The sequence below is a fragment of the Squalius cephalus genome, assembly GCF_949319135.1.
Source record: "Squalius cephalus genome assembly, chromosome: 22".
In the NCBI taxonomy this organism is placed as follows: domain Eukaryota; kingdom Metazoa; phylum Chordata; class Actinopteri; order Cypriniformes; family Leuciscidae; genus Squalius; species Squalius cephalus.
The window spans coordinates 22,479,684-22,494,417 of NC_137143.1; the positions used below are offsets into that span (position 1 = coordinate 22,479,684).

At 41.3% G+C, this 14,734-nt stretch overlaps 1 protein-coding gene across 1 annotated transcript in view; it reads right to left on the bottom strand.

Moving 5' to 3' along the window:
- The window catches only part of skib (v-ski avian sarcoma viral oncogene homolog b), a 32,276-nt gene extending 19,743 nt beyond the window's left edge, over nt 1-12,533 (bottom strand). Inside the window, exon 1 of the mRNA XM_079856911.1 lies at nt 11,249-12,533. Coding sequence (XP_079713037.1) covers nt 11,249-12,145 — 897 coding nt within the window. The 5' untranslated portion in view covers nt 12,146-12,533. The remainder of the gene's footprint in view (nt 1-11,248) is intronic.
- Between the last annotated feature and the right edge of the window lie 2,201 nt (nt 12,534-14,734).

The window sequence follows — 14,734 nt, forward strand, 5'->3', positions numbered from 1 at the left end:
TATTTCGGAATAGCCAAGAACAGCCTTGTAAACAGACATTGGTCTATTTATTTATTGGAATATCTGACTATTTATCCGAATATCTACACTGAAAAATTTCACATTTCACAGTGAATTTCACAATTAAATACAAAGAATCAGCAAGTAACATTGAATTAAACATGACATTTTTATGTAAAATAGACTGAAATAGTATTTTCTTGTAAAACATCCACCAATAATCTTTTTTTTTTTTGTGAAAAATGTTTTTGCAGTGCATTTGAATATCTTTAAGCGCTAATCTGGTTTAAAAAAATCTGCACTGCTGGGTTTCTTTCATGAAGCATTTCATTAGCATTCCATATGTCTCAAGGAGGGTTTTTTGTTCTCTATGGCGCATATATGTGATTTTTGGACAGAGATTTTGGACGAAAACAACTTACATTTCTGAACAGCCAAGAATGACCTTGTTAACAGACATTGGTAAAACAGCATAAAAAAATGGAGTCCCACTAAAGTGGCCTGTAACAACCCCTCCTAGCTGTGCATGTCCCTGGCAGTTCCACTCATAAGGTTTCACTTTCCTCATAGGATGAAAATGACCTCAGCACAGTAAAAGCAGACAAGGACTGCTCACCAGATGTGAGCGGAGAAAACGGAGAGGAGGCAGCCAAAAGGGAGTGCAGAAGAAAGAGAGAGTGCGAGGAAGAAAGACAGAGAGAGTGCAAAAAACATTTGCCTGAAGAATTTACTGCCAACCCCAGAGGAGTCCTTTGATTAAGGGTTCAAGTGGAGTTGCAGGGGTTTCTGGGATATCTCAGGAGCACTTATCCAGTGGAGGGGCTGGTTAAGGAAAGAAAGGAGAAAGCGACAGGCAGAAAGAATGAGCGCAGAAAAAGAGGAACGCCATGGAAGCTTGGTAGAAGACCAACAGGTTCAGCCTCAAACATGCAGACGCCCCCCACCAACCCCCCTACAAGCAAATGCCAGTGTCATTCCACACCCCTGTGCACCTGCCAGGCACACAAAGGGCCACTTCCTCCCACTGTCTCTGGCCAAGGCCCCTGATCCCATTTAATGCAGCCTGCACCACAACAAAAGGAGATAAATTAGGGGGAAGGCTTGATGATAGGCTGACTAATCCTTTTGGAAAGACTAATTCTATCAGTGGCCAGTACAGTTAGGACCAGCTAAAACGTGCAAATTGAGCAGCACGCGTATCCGCAGATTTGTCAGAGTGAGTGTTTTGCAGAAATGCCTCGATGGCCATTTTACTGCGGTTGTAACTCGCACTTGCAGGGTTTGACCCAGACATTCCTTTCCTATCATACCCATCTAGGTTTTTATATGTCCTGCGGTATGCAATTACATAAGACTCCAGACAGAGCTAAACTTGTTTTTGCCAATGAGGGTTCGTAGACAGGCCCTGCAGAAAAAATAAAAAACGGCTAATGACCTATATTATCTGTTTTACATACATTTTATTTGACTGTATTAAATGTTATATCTTATTAAATTATAGAACCAGATTACTATATTATATTATATAAATTACGAGCATCAATTTCAACTTTGTGTACAGATAAAAGGCCTTTGGATACCTCACATGGCAACTGGTCATGAATCTATCACCTCCCATATGCATACTGAGCGAAGCTTTTACAAGCTGACTTCACGTCTACCGCACATCAAAGCTCTGTGCGTCAGTCCAGTCACACCGCAATCTCACATTCCTCACTTCATTCACACTCAACCTTCTCAGCGTTTGCATGCACTCCTCAGAGCTGCCTTCTCCTAAACAAAGTCCTGAACAATCAAAGCCCGCTATCGTTCCGTGGATCAGGTGAGCCGATGGCCAGTAGACAGCCTCAGACTCAGAGCAAACCAAGACCGCTATATAGCGAGGCCAATTAAGCTGTTGCTGCCCGAAGGAGCCGCGATTACCCTGCTTATAATGATAAGCCGCAAAGCAGCTTGGATTTTTGTAAGGGGGGGAAGCTATAGCTTTCCGTCTTCCTTGACCACTATAGCTGGTCCCCATTTTAAGACATAGGCCTGATAATAGCTGGGTCATTATGGGATCAGAAGCTCTCTATTTTAGGCTGTTCAGCTCTGGCCTGCCCGGGCTCAGGCTGCCCATGTCTGTGGTCACTGGCGCACTATAAATAAAAGCAGACACTGGGTACAGGCACGCTATCACATTGCCCTACAAGCCAGAGAGAGAGAGAGAGAGAGAGAGAGAGGGAGGAAAACCCAAAAAAGACTGAAAATAAGTGTGTCTTCACTGCAGAGATTTAGTGATATGGAAGTACAGTGAACTTAGTACGACAAATTATATTGTAAATAAACAAAATGAATATAGCATAAATGTTGTTATTTGTTTAACCATTCAAATGTTCAGAAATCATTACTCTAGTCTTCTGTGTCACATGATCCTCAGAAATCATTCTAATATGATAAAAAAATATTATTATTATCAGTGTTGAAAACAGTTGCACTGCTTAATATTTTTGGAATATTTATGGAAATATTCAGGATTCTTTGATGTATAACGTTCAAAATAACAGCATTTATTTGAAATCTTCTGTAAAATTATAAAATGTCTTTGTCACTTTTTATAAATTTAATGCATACTGACCTCAAACCTTTAAACAGTAGGACCGACAGTCAGACAGAACAATATAGATAAAGTTATGGGTTTAGATAGATAGATAGATAGATAGATAGATAGATAGATAGATAGATAGATAGATAGATAGATAGATAGATAGATAGATAGATAGATAGATAGATAGATAGATAGATAGATAGATAGATAGATAGATAGATAGATAGATAGATAGATAGATAGAACGACAGACAAACAGTATTGGCATCAGCACCAAAATTTCTACATTTTTAATATCTAGAATATGCCGAGCTGATTGTCCCTCCCCTGTGCCTGCCCCACTCACTGTAGAGACACAGAGAGAGAGAGAGAGAGAGAGAGAGAGAGAAAGAGAGAGAGAGAGAGAGAGAGAGAGAGAAAATGGACAGATTAAAAGGAGAGAAAAAAAGCCAAGGCAGAGCACAACTGAGTAATTGAGGGTGACATGTCTGTAACAACACATCAGGCTGTTTGAATAAAGCTCCTTCCTAAGAGAAATGGAGAGAATAGAGAAGCGATGGAACAGATGCTTGGAATTAGAGTAGCCAGTGAGGGGGTGTCATCTGCAAAAAAAGAAAGTGGCAGCAGTTTTGGTCCTGGATAAATAGCCCCACAAAACCTCACTGTGCTGTACAGAGTGAGGAGGCAGCCGTGCTGAATGCGTTTGATATGGGCTCTCGCTCCAGGCCTCGGCGTCGCATTGCTAAAGGCTCCAATAGCAGAAATTTAGTACGTGTTTAACAGCACACCACATTTCATTGTGCTTCGCTAGCATTTAATACCTGATCTCCAGTGCCAAGCAGAAATCTGGCACACACTCAAGCCACTAGGGGAGATGGCTTACAAGAGGTCTGCTTGTTGGTGCCACTGCAAGAACATAAAAACCCAGTTTCCTTCTCTCTTCTGTATCATTTTTACTAATCTGCTTACAGGGAAATGTAGAGTAACAAGAAAAACATATTCGCAGCTGTGTCTTCATGTTGTAAGCATGTGCACTGTCCTCTGCAAAATGGCTTTTTTGTTAAAAATACGAAATGACATTAAATATAGTTCTAAAAATGACAATTCTGTAATCATTTACTCACCCTCATGTTGTTGCAACTCAGTGAATCACAAATTTGACTTATTCAGTTCTCACGCTCAATTCACTGGTGGCTGCAGTTAACTGCCTATTGTGTGGACAATTATTATCGAGTAACAACTTATACATTTGTGAGAAACAGACCTAATTTTATGGCTTCAGAAGACTAATATGAGCCTATAGCATACAAGTCGTATGGAGCCATACATATGGAGCAAAGGCTCGTTCACACTAAGGACGATAACTATACCGTTTCAATAATCAATCTAATTCTAGGACAATAGTGAAGTTCACACCACAGCTATAACGTGAATGACACAGAGAAATTACATCATTGCAATAACTTTCAGAATGAATTTTCCCAGCCACGATAAAAACATTGACAGCCAATCAGAATCCACCCGACTTTGAAAAGCTCAAGCATTTAAAGTGGCAGACGTCATAACTAAAGGTATTAAAAAGAACATTATTGTCCGTTGACGTGGGCGCTCATACAGTTATATTTATAGTTATCAATCTTGATGTAAAAGGGCCATTACACACTGATAGCAACTCTGCATGAGTTTCCGAAGATTAAAACTTTCAGAACACATTCATTGTCACTGTATGAAAAATGAAGACCACATGAGAATCTATTATTTTTGAAGTGAACTGTCCCTTTAAGTAACTGCAGTTCCACTGCATGTATTATGCAGACAATTTGCTGAAGCGTGGAAAAGAGACATTTTTAAATGGACGTTTTTTACTGACTAAACATGACATTTCACAGCCTTAGCCTAAGAAAGATGCAGTACAGACAAGCAATCTGATATTATCTATGAAAACAGAGGAACCTCTCCATCCACAGTACTTTTCGTTGAGAACGCCATCTTGCTGAGCGTTCCAGAAGCATTTCTGAAACACCATGTTGTGGTGGACCATCGTAGCGAGTGGAAAATGGAGGCCTTGCCAGCTGTCTGAGGGCAGGAGGAGTGAATCAGCCTTTCTGGAAAAATCTGAATGTGCCTCATAACCCAAAGCCTCAAAACATAGGGAGGGCAAATGCAGGAAAACCTCCATCCTTACACCACCCAGAGAGCAGGAGGGAGAGGGAGAGAGAGAGAGAGAGAGAGAGAGAGAGAGAGAGAGAGAGAGAGAGAGAGAGAGAGAGAGAGAGAGAGAGAGAGAGAGAGAGAGAGAGAGAGAGAGAGAGAGAGAGAGAGAGAGAGAGAGAGAGAGAGAGAGAGAGAGAGAGAGAGAGAGAGAGAGGCTCACACTTATCCGAATCCGAGAGGCATAGGGAAATGGAGGTTATGGATCAGGTCATCCTGACATCATCATTCCTCCTGCTTTTTTTGCAAGGCTAGGACAGAGCCTTGTATTCCCTAGTAACACAATCACCATGAGAAGGCCTGGATACAAGTGTTGCAGAGACTTGTTTGTGTATGTGTTAAAGAGAGAAAGTGCATGTGTGTGTGAGAGAGAGAGAGAGAAAGACGGGCAGAGTGAGCAGTGAGCAGTGAGTGAGCGAGCATGAGAGAGCTGGCACACTCCCCTCAGCCCACCAGCCAGGAAGCATCAAGTTCTTATTTAGCACAGGAAGAGCAGCTTTGCTTAGCAACTACACTGACTCTCCAATCACAGAAGTTTTCTGAATAATGCTGCCTGGGCGTGGAGCAAGAGCCGTCTGCGTGCCTCTGAGGAGTGAACGAGAGGCCACGGGCTGCTTAAAAACACAAAATCCCTCTTTTTTAGAAGGCCCAGACAGCTCACGTTAAAAAACAAGCTTTTTTTCCTTAGCCTAGAAAAGAACCAACTTTCGATTGTGTGGTTTAGAAAACCCAGTTTGCTTATGATTTATTTAAACTGCCACTTTTTATTTTTAAAGGAACCATTCATCTAAAGTGAAAACTCATTATTTACTTACCATCATGTTGTTGCAAACCCATAGGACTTTCATGCTTCCATGGAACACAAAAAGGAGAAAATTCGCAATGATGTGCAAATAAAATAAACGGTAAAAGAATACAAAAGCATCATGAATATAGTCCATTCTACTTGTGCACTTCAGTCTTCTGAATTTATGCAGATTTTGGAACAGACCAAAATCAGACCACACTTAAATTTGAGAACCAGGTCAGTCTAATTCTTGAAAGAACTATGGTTTGCGAAAAACTCAAAAGTACAATTTGTTTCCAAATTTGACCACTACTTCTCTCATGAACACGCCATGGCGGTCAATGGTGGATATCACGATTTTTAGCCAACTGCAACTCACATTTTTTTCTGTTCTTCGCAGAAAGGATTTGAACAACTTCTGAAGACATGAAGTATAGTGCAAGAGCTGTATGAGCTAGTTTCAAAGTAACTTTTGTGGTGCTTTTCTGGTCATTATGGAGCTTGACAGCCCCATGTTATACTGAATGAAAGCAGTGATATTCACTTTAAAACATCAGGATATAAAAAACAAAAAATTCTGCTTTTATGCAGAAGAAAAATTGTGAAAAGACATGAGGGTAAGCAAGTAAGGAAAAAGCAGATATTGGACGGGAAACGATGAGGGGGGAGCAAGTTTGGGAAACGGATGAATTTGAACTTACTTCATCCACATACGTGTAGCACATCACAAGTCATGTTCACTTAATAGACAGCAGCTCCAACATGAATTGCCATTATTAATAGTATAAAATGATTTATCTTAAACACATTTTAATTATGCTTGGCTCCATTGATTCATCACCGATGGACAGAGTAGCCAGCGTCAATCCATGATGTGGGAAGGCTATGACCAAGCAACAGTGGAAAACGTGCACTTAACAATGCTATTTGAACATTTAGAAATCAACTTCATTTGAGATTCATGAGCTTCTCCTCATGATAGCTTTGGGGGTGGTCAGTGGGAGGTTTGTAGGCGAGAGCAACATGCCAGTTTGTCATATGGCACACGCACGCAGACCGAAGCTGCATCATCCCACAGACAGACCCTGAGGAAACATCTTTACCACACAGTCCTTACCCTTCTCCGAGCAGCTCTAACAGAAGTCGACAGCTGTTAGGAAGTAAAGGCACTCAAGTATGCCCCAGAACGCTAGATTCTTTCAGCAGCGGTTTAGTTTGGCGTTTTCAAGCAAAACATAATTTAAAATAATCACTGCAGGCAAGACACAATGCGAGAATAAGCAATGAGTTGTTTGGATTCCTCGTAGTTTCTTTTGGCTGAAATAAAACTGGTGCGTATCTGTAAGTCGAGCACATTCAGATCAGGAATAGACTTTTTCAATATTCCTAATTTGTTCTGGGTGGCCAAGAAATAGCCTAATTGAAATTGCAACCAGATTAAGTAAAAACGCATCCTCCAGCTCATGAGGATGGATCAGGGAGGGAATACAAAGCTGTACGAGGGCATGCATCTAATGAAGAAGAGTGAGAGATCGAACACTAAATTAAAGCTACATTTAATCCATTTCCATAGCAATGAAACTTCATCCGAGTGGACAGTTACAGATTAGCGGACTTGCAAGGGCCTCAATTAAGGCACTGGGTTTCTTGCACAGTGGCAGCTGTGTACTCCAGGATTTTCCATCTCCAGAGCAGATGGGTTGCCATATTAATAATCATGAAGCTGATGATCGCTATCGACTAAGGGGCCTGATCTGAGAAACTGATCATAAAACAACACCACCATCATTCTGCCATCTGTTTCCACAGACTGGTGGCAGTGCCAGCCTGCGCAACTCTAAACCTCAACCAATGCCGTCATCAGACATCATACAGACTTGCTCACAAAACAGATGCCTGATTTCGTCACATTTGCTGCTAACTACATCCCGATTAATGATCAATATTATAGTGGGTACCAAATGAACACTACACCACAGTGGATGAATTTCATGTTGGCAGCAGACACAGACAAAAGCCTACAGACTCAGTGCAACGGGCACCAAAACGAAGCCAGAGACACAATGAGCTTGAGTAACAAAGATGTCGGGAACAAAAGAGGCGGCAGGTCTTCACCCCAGCATCAGCCAGTGGAGAGCTCCAGCTGACGCCCTTTAAACAAGAGGTCACCCGGGAGAGAATAGAGGGCACAACCTCTGAGAGCCCCTGACCACCCCCTCACCTCCATCCCTCCAGGGAGGGGATGAGACAGCATCTCTTGGGGACTGTTAAGCCATCAAGCGACCCTTTTAAAATTCAGCCGTTCAGAGAATAGGCGTCCGAAAGTAGATTTTGACTCAGCTAAGTCAAACCCCAGGCACCCAGTGTTGTTTGAGCATCTGATTCCGAGCAGCAGGGGTTGTTTGCGGGCCGCCGTTATGTGGTACAGACTACGTGAGTGTCCTGACTGCGCTGGATGAATAAGTAGCACTCGCACTGTTTGGGTGGAGGGGGGGGGGGGGGGGGGGGGGGGGGTTGGGCAAGCGGATGAAATTGTTGGCAGTCTGGAGGCAGAGCAAGGGGCAGCGCGGCTGGTGGGACGCAGTGCGGGCCGCAACGGCGAGGTCAGCAGACAGATGGGAATGGAAATGAGTAGGACGTGCGCTCATTTTAATCTTTTCCCCACAGCTGATCCAGGCATTATAAATGCAAACTCGCACGCACATGTCGACCTCTATCCCCCAGGCGTGCGCATTTATTATGGCCGTGGCCACCTTGGGTCGGACACTCAGTTGATTGGTTTGGTCTCAGGTTGGGAGTCATCTGTAATTTGATAAAGTGAGAGAGCAGAACAAAAGAGAGTTTGATACCCCCCCCCATCCCCATTTAAAGCTCTGCGGCCCCTCTGTGTCCAATTTATTACACAATACTATTCTCACTGGAGCCTTACTTCATTTCTGGCAGGACAATGCACATGCACTTGAAATATGTGGTTTAAGGGAAAGTTGAAACTCCAAATAAAACAACACAACACAACCATTATGTGCTGTATCGATCTGTTTAAAACTGGAGCAAAACACCAATTCAGTTTCACAACTTTTAAAATAATATAATACTAAAATATAATAAAGAGAATTATAAAAATATTAATATAACATTAAAATAAGATAGAATAAAATGTTTTTAAAAATTAAGATTAATAAATTAATTAAATAGCATAACATTTGGCAAACTGATGAGAAAAAAAAAGCACCTCAAATTTAGTCTTGGAAATAAATGCAAAAACCATTTCACAACTCTTAAAAAGCTTTAAATAAGCAAAATAATGTTTTTTTTATATATATAAAAACATTAATAATAATAAATAAAAAGTTATAATAAAAAACATTTGAAAAAATTAATATATTTTTTAAGAGGATAACAATGGGTAAATTGATGAAGTTTTATGTAAATCCATGAAAATTGGGGGAGAAATTAACACCAAGGCAAATGGTAATTTGATGTGATGTTTTGCTACAAATTTATTTGCAATGTATTTTTCTGTCTTTTATCAAACAACCATCTGTCCAGTTGGAGATCCAAGGGCCACACGATTGGCCGGACTGTCTGAAAGGAGAGGGGGTGGGATTGTTGGTTGACTTGCTTTGGACAGAGGTCACATGTCACGGTCCTTTGACGGCACGTCAAGGCCCTGGTGGACAGGGGCGACAGATTCTTAATGAGAACTCGCCACCCTCTCCCAGCTATATCCCCCATTATGTCAGCCAGACCAGACAAAGTCTGGATGCTGTTTTAAATGAATTCAGTTCTGAGATATTCCACTTTGATTTCCTTCAGATAAAAAATAAAGCAAACTCGGTGTACTCTGTACTGCTGTGAACAATTTTATTACATAAATGACTCAAAAACCTTATAACCATGGCGACCAGCCTCTCATCAAAGTAATATTTGGAAACAGTAATTCTAGTAACTGGTAACAATAACTCTGCAAGAGACAGCATGAAGCAAATATTCTCAGCAAGACTGGAAAATATTTTAAAAGTTAAAGGTTTAATTACAAAATTAAAGGGGGAGAAAGTAATAAAACAGACATCTCAATTCAGCTGAGGTTAAGGGTAAGGTGGCAAGCTGTTGTTTCTCTTTTTTGTTTTTTCTCCGCAAGCAACCTAGTCCAGTGATGTACAGGTCCACCGGTACACGGCTCCCCACGGACCCCGCCAGCTTGCTAACTGGGACACTTCTGATAGTGAACACCACAGAAACTGCACAAAATCCACCCTTCCATGCATTCAGCTACTGTACTGTTAGGACAGCCCATATAAAATATGCTTAATGTGCAATTTAAACAAATATAAGAGATGCACACAAGGTTCCATCTAATCATCTAACAATAGCTGCACAGAAAAGCCAGACTTTCTTTAGCCTAACCAGACGCATCGCACTGCAAACTGCTAACTAGCCCTTCAGCCTCCATGTGACAAATATCAGTCAACACTTTTCCCATAGAGAAGCGATCGTTAAATATACATGATGCTGCATTTCTGAAATGTGCCATGTCTCTCACATTTCCCACAGTGATGAAACTGCATTTGCCACACCATGCATCCCAGGCCAGCTGAAGTGACACCATGGTAACACATACATATATGTGTGTAGACCCATTAGCACGATCACACTCAACAGCTGCTGCGTGGAGAGAGCAGCCAACCCGAGACTCCCGTGCTTTTGTCCGCTCGCCGTATCCCTGACCCTGGAGTGGAGCCCGATCAGACAGTGGGAGACCCAAGGCCAGCGCTGACCCAACACCAACTGCTTTTTAGAGAGTGACCTCAACCCCAACCTGCCCTCCCCCTCACCCCACCAAAAACACACACACAAAACAATGTCCTACACAGCACTCTTACCCTCCTCCTTCACCTCGGAGCCCATTACTGGCTTCCCCAAGCCTCCCTGTCTATCTCTGGCTCCCACAAAATACATAATTGAGGCTCCATTTATCATATGCAGATGCCCCTGAGTGCATCCAGAAGAAGAAGACAAATGGGGGGTGGGGGGTGGGGGGGGAGGTTGGTTTGGGGCAGGACACTGGCGGGCTGTCCACCTTCATTTCAATACGCTCAAAGATAGCAATAGAAGTTGACATTACAGGATTAAAAACATGCAGTGATGCATGTTATGATCTCAAAAAGTAGGGAAAGAATGATGCTAAATGCAGCATAAATAGGCTTTAAAAAGGGTGGAAGATGAAGTTTGAGCATCCATCAAAAATCCCAATGAACTAAATGTCAACATGGACAGGTTGTGATATTCAAAAACAAAAGGGCAAAACTAAAAATGACACGGAATACAATAAATATGGGATGAAACGTGAAGTATGGTTTGCGTTATCCACAGTGTGTTCTGCGTGGGGAAATTGAAGGAAAATATGTTTGACATATTTTTGTTTACTTTGACACAATAAACAGTGAGGTGTAACCAGGTGTAATAGGTGCTGTATGATCAAATCGCGCCCAAGACAAAGAGAAAAATCAATACAAGTGTATGAGAATCACTGTGAACACTTTAATGATCACATTCCATTGATCATATTTATCATAAATATTTGGGAGTAAAATATCCATAATTCTGCAGAACTACAGAACAGATTCAGATTTAGGCTATAATAACATCTATTTTGAGCTCACCTTGTAAGATGTCTTGTGCTTGTTCCCCAGGTCAAATTTTCCCTTTAACTCATTGAGGAGCTGCTGCAGTGTGGTGCTCTCCTCTTTGTCACTATAGTCTTGATCCAAAAGAATATAAGCCCTCCAGTTGGACGAGTCGAAGCCCCAGTGACAGGTTCTGTTCTCCTGCCTTTTATGACTGTGCACCACGAACTTATGGGTCGGGAACATGAGCCTGCAGTCCAAGCACTGTATGCACGCCGCGCTGGGGCTCGAGTAGAGCTCTGGCACGAACAGGCCCTTGCACTTCCCGAAGCATTCGTGATAAACTTTGAAGCTCTTCTCCGTCCGCTCCAGCTCGATGGAGCACGACAACTCTTTGTCGGCGTGCGGGGGGAACGTGCCGCCGTAGATGAGGGCATTGCAAAGGCGCTCGGCGTCCGTCTGGGTGATGAGTCCGCAAGAGGGGGCCGAGAAGGGCAGGATGCCCATAACTTTGAGGATCTCCAGCTGGTCCGCCGTGCACCTGGAGCAGTAGATGTGCAGGTCGTCGCACACCGAGTTGATCTGCTGGAGGGAAAAGTCTCGCAGGACGCTGTTGAGGATCTGCGGCAGGCAGAGGCGCTTCTCGCCGCCCACCACGAAGCACGAAATGGTCTCCCGATCCAGGACCGTCTCGCACCTCTCTGTGGAGCGGTCGGACGGGATGAATAGGGGCCCCGGCATGACCGGGGGCGTCTGCGCCGGGAGGTTCACTATCACCTCAGTGCTCTTGCCGTCCTTCTTGAACAGCATGTCCTGCTGCCACCGAGCCGAGAAGGCTGCCGGACCGCCGAGAGAGATCTTGGAACTCAAGTGAAACTGCTTAAGAGTTTGCTGAAGTCCTGGATGCTGCTGAAAGCTGGAAGGAGCCTCCATGTTTAAACCTGGGCAGTCTACTCACAACAGATTCAATGAATGTGAACGGAAAGAGTCGCAACAGTCCATGTCAGTTCGGAAAGCGTAAAACACCGCCTTGTAATCCATTCAACTGTTTCATGTTCAAATCTTAAGTCGTACCAGAAGGAACCAGAGTTCCGAGCGACGAGAAAATCCTCCTCAAAGTCTAAAGTTTTGATCGAAATGTAATTCTCAATCCGACTATAAAACAGAGTCGGTGCAACTCACGCGCAAAATGTGTGCCTTGTGTAAAGCTCGTCGGCGCAGTTGCCTCCGCTTTACTATGAGAGTGTGTGAGTCTCTCTCTCTCACTCCCTTTCTCTCTCTCTCTCCCTCTCCCTCTCTCCCTCAGTGTTTGTTTGTGTCTGGTTCAGTCATTGAATCCTGGCCAAGAATGTGACTGACTCCCCGGGCTGGCTGTTCCATGAGAAGCTCTCCCTCCCCCCGCAGCCCCAGCAGCTGCAAAAGCGGGAACACAAACTACACGTAGAACCATTGCAGCGGATGGAGGAGGGGTGGAGTTTACTTACAAGGGTTATAGTAAATTTTATTAACAAACTTTAAAGGTCACGAACATTACATTAATAGCAGGAGCAGTAGTTCATGTACATTTGAATATATTAATCAAAGTTTCGTGAAAATAATGTATATTAAATAATAGGCTAAGAATGATTTAGGCGTTGAGCGTGGACGTGAAATATTGATTTTAAGTAGATTCGGCTAAAGTTTCTACTAGGAAACTATTATTACTACGTCATTATTATTACGCTACTAATATGATGTGCTCAAGAAAATGTCTTATTATTATCAATGTTGAAAACATCTTTGCAAAGAAAGTTCAAAAGAAACATTTATTTAAATAAATTATAAATGCTTCTTTGCATAATAAATGTATCAATTTCTTCCAACAGCAACAAAAAATGCTTACTAACTGCCAAACTTCTTACCGGTAGAGTTTACGACAAAATGAACACTTTAAATGACTAAGGTTAGCTTTAAACGTTGTGCGATTTGGAATGTTTTATTCCCATTGGTCAATCGCATAGAACGATTTCTGAAGGATCATGTGACACTGAAGACTGGAGTAGATAATGGATGAAAATTCAGCTTTGTAATCGCTGGAATAAATTATATTTTAAAATATATTCAAATAGCCTATAGGGTGTAGGCTAAATAAATTGTAGGTTAATTGAATTCACAATGTTACTGTTTTATGCAGCCTTGATGACAGTGGCGGAGCCAGGATTTTTTTATATGGGATGGCCATAGGGGCCAGCAACTAGTCTGGGGTGGCACAAATCTTCATTATTTCAACATAAAAAATGAGCTGGTGACTTTGTTCATACATTCTTTGTTTAGCTCACTGGCAGCATTTAAATTGACATGGCCACCTGGCTGTAGTAGGAAATCTCACCTTCAGATAAAAGTTGATACATCACATATTTACAATATTTGGATGGGACTGAAGTGGTTTACGTTGAAATTTTATGAATTTCATTTTTACATTTTTCATAATCTGTAAATGTTAGTATCTCAGGGCAATACGCACGTTGCCCTTTTAGGGGAATAAAAATAGACTCGATGGTCTACTCTACACTTTATATAGTGTGGCCTGTTTTAGAAAATAACTGGGATACTTAATACACTTAAATAAAAAATTATATTCAATCATTTAGTCATTAATCATTTAGTTAGCTATACAAAATTCAGTCTTAGGTCAACAATACATGGATATTTTGAGGCAATTTCTGTCAACACTTTCTATGGCAGAAGGAAGGGAAAGTGTCAGACCCCCTCCCATGAAGCTACGCGCCATTCAACTTAAAAAACAAATATGATGTTTGTGTGTGTATGAATGAAATATTATACTTTTAAAAAAAAACACACGCAAACTTTTGTGTGTGTGTATAAATAGGCTATATATAAAAAGTCTTTTTTTTTTGAATATCATATCTCATATCAGGCTTATAGCTCATATTGAATATAATTCAAAGTTAATTGAGAGAGACAAATAAAAGTTCCCCAAAAGCCTGTTGTGTCACATTTGACATTTACATTAACATGAAAAAAAAAAAAAAATAATAATTTTAACATTAAAAATTATGTATGAATAATCAAGTAAACCCAAGTTGCTTTAGTCAAGTATTACATTTCAATTGTTCATATTACATTTACATTATAAAAATCATTAAAGATTTCACAGCAAAAAAGACATTAATCAATAAAAAAGTATGAACTATAAATCAGATGACAGACGGCATTAAGTAGATTGTGTACAACAGGTTTTTCAGCAAAGTTTTTGTCGTTTGTATTCTCTCATAACTTAATGTTTTAAGTTATGAGAGAATAAATGTTTTAAAAATGTGGCTAAATGTTGTAAAATGCTTTGCCAAACAAGCATTCTGTTTTCAGTGATTTTATACCCCTAAAGGGTTGACATATCATGGCTGGAAAATAAAAAATAAAAGTCCTGTTTTAAAACAAAATCATGAAATTGTATTATTTGTGTCCTAACAAGATGGAAAATAGCATTAAATTCATTTTCTGATGTCTCTTTATTCTTGCCCT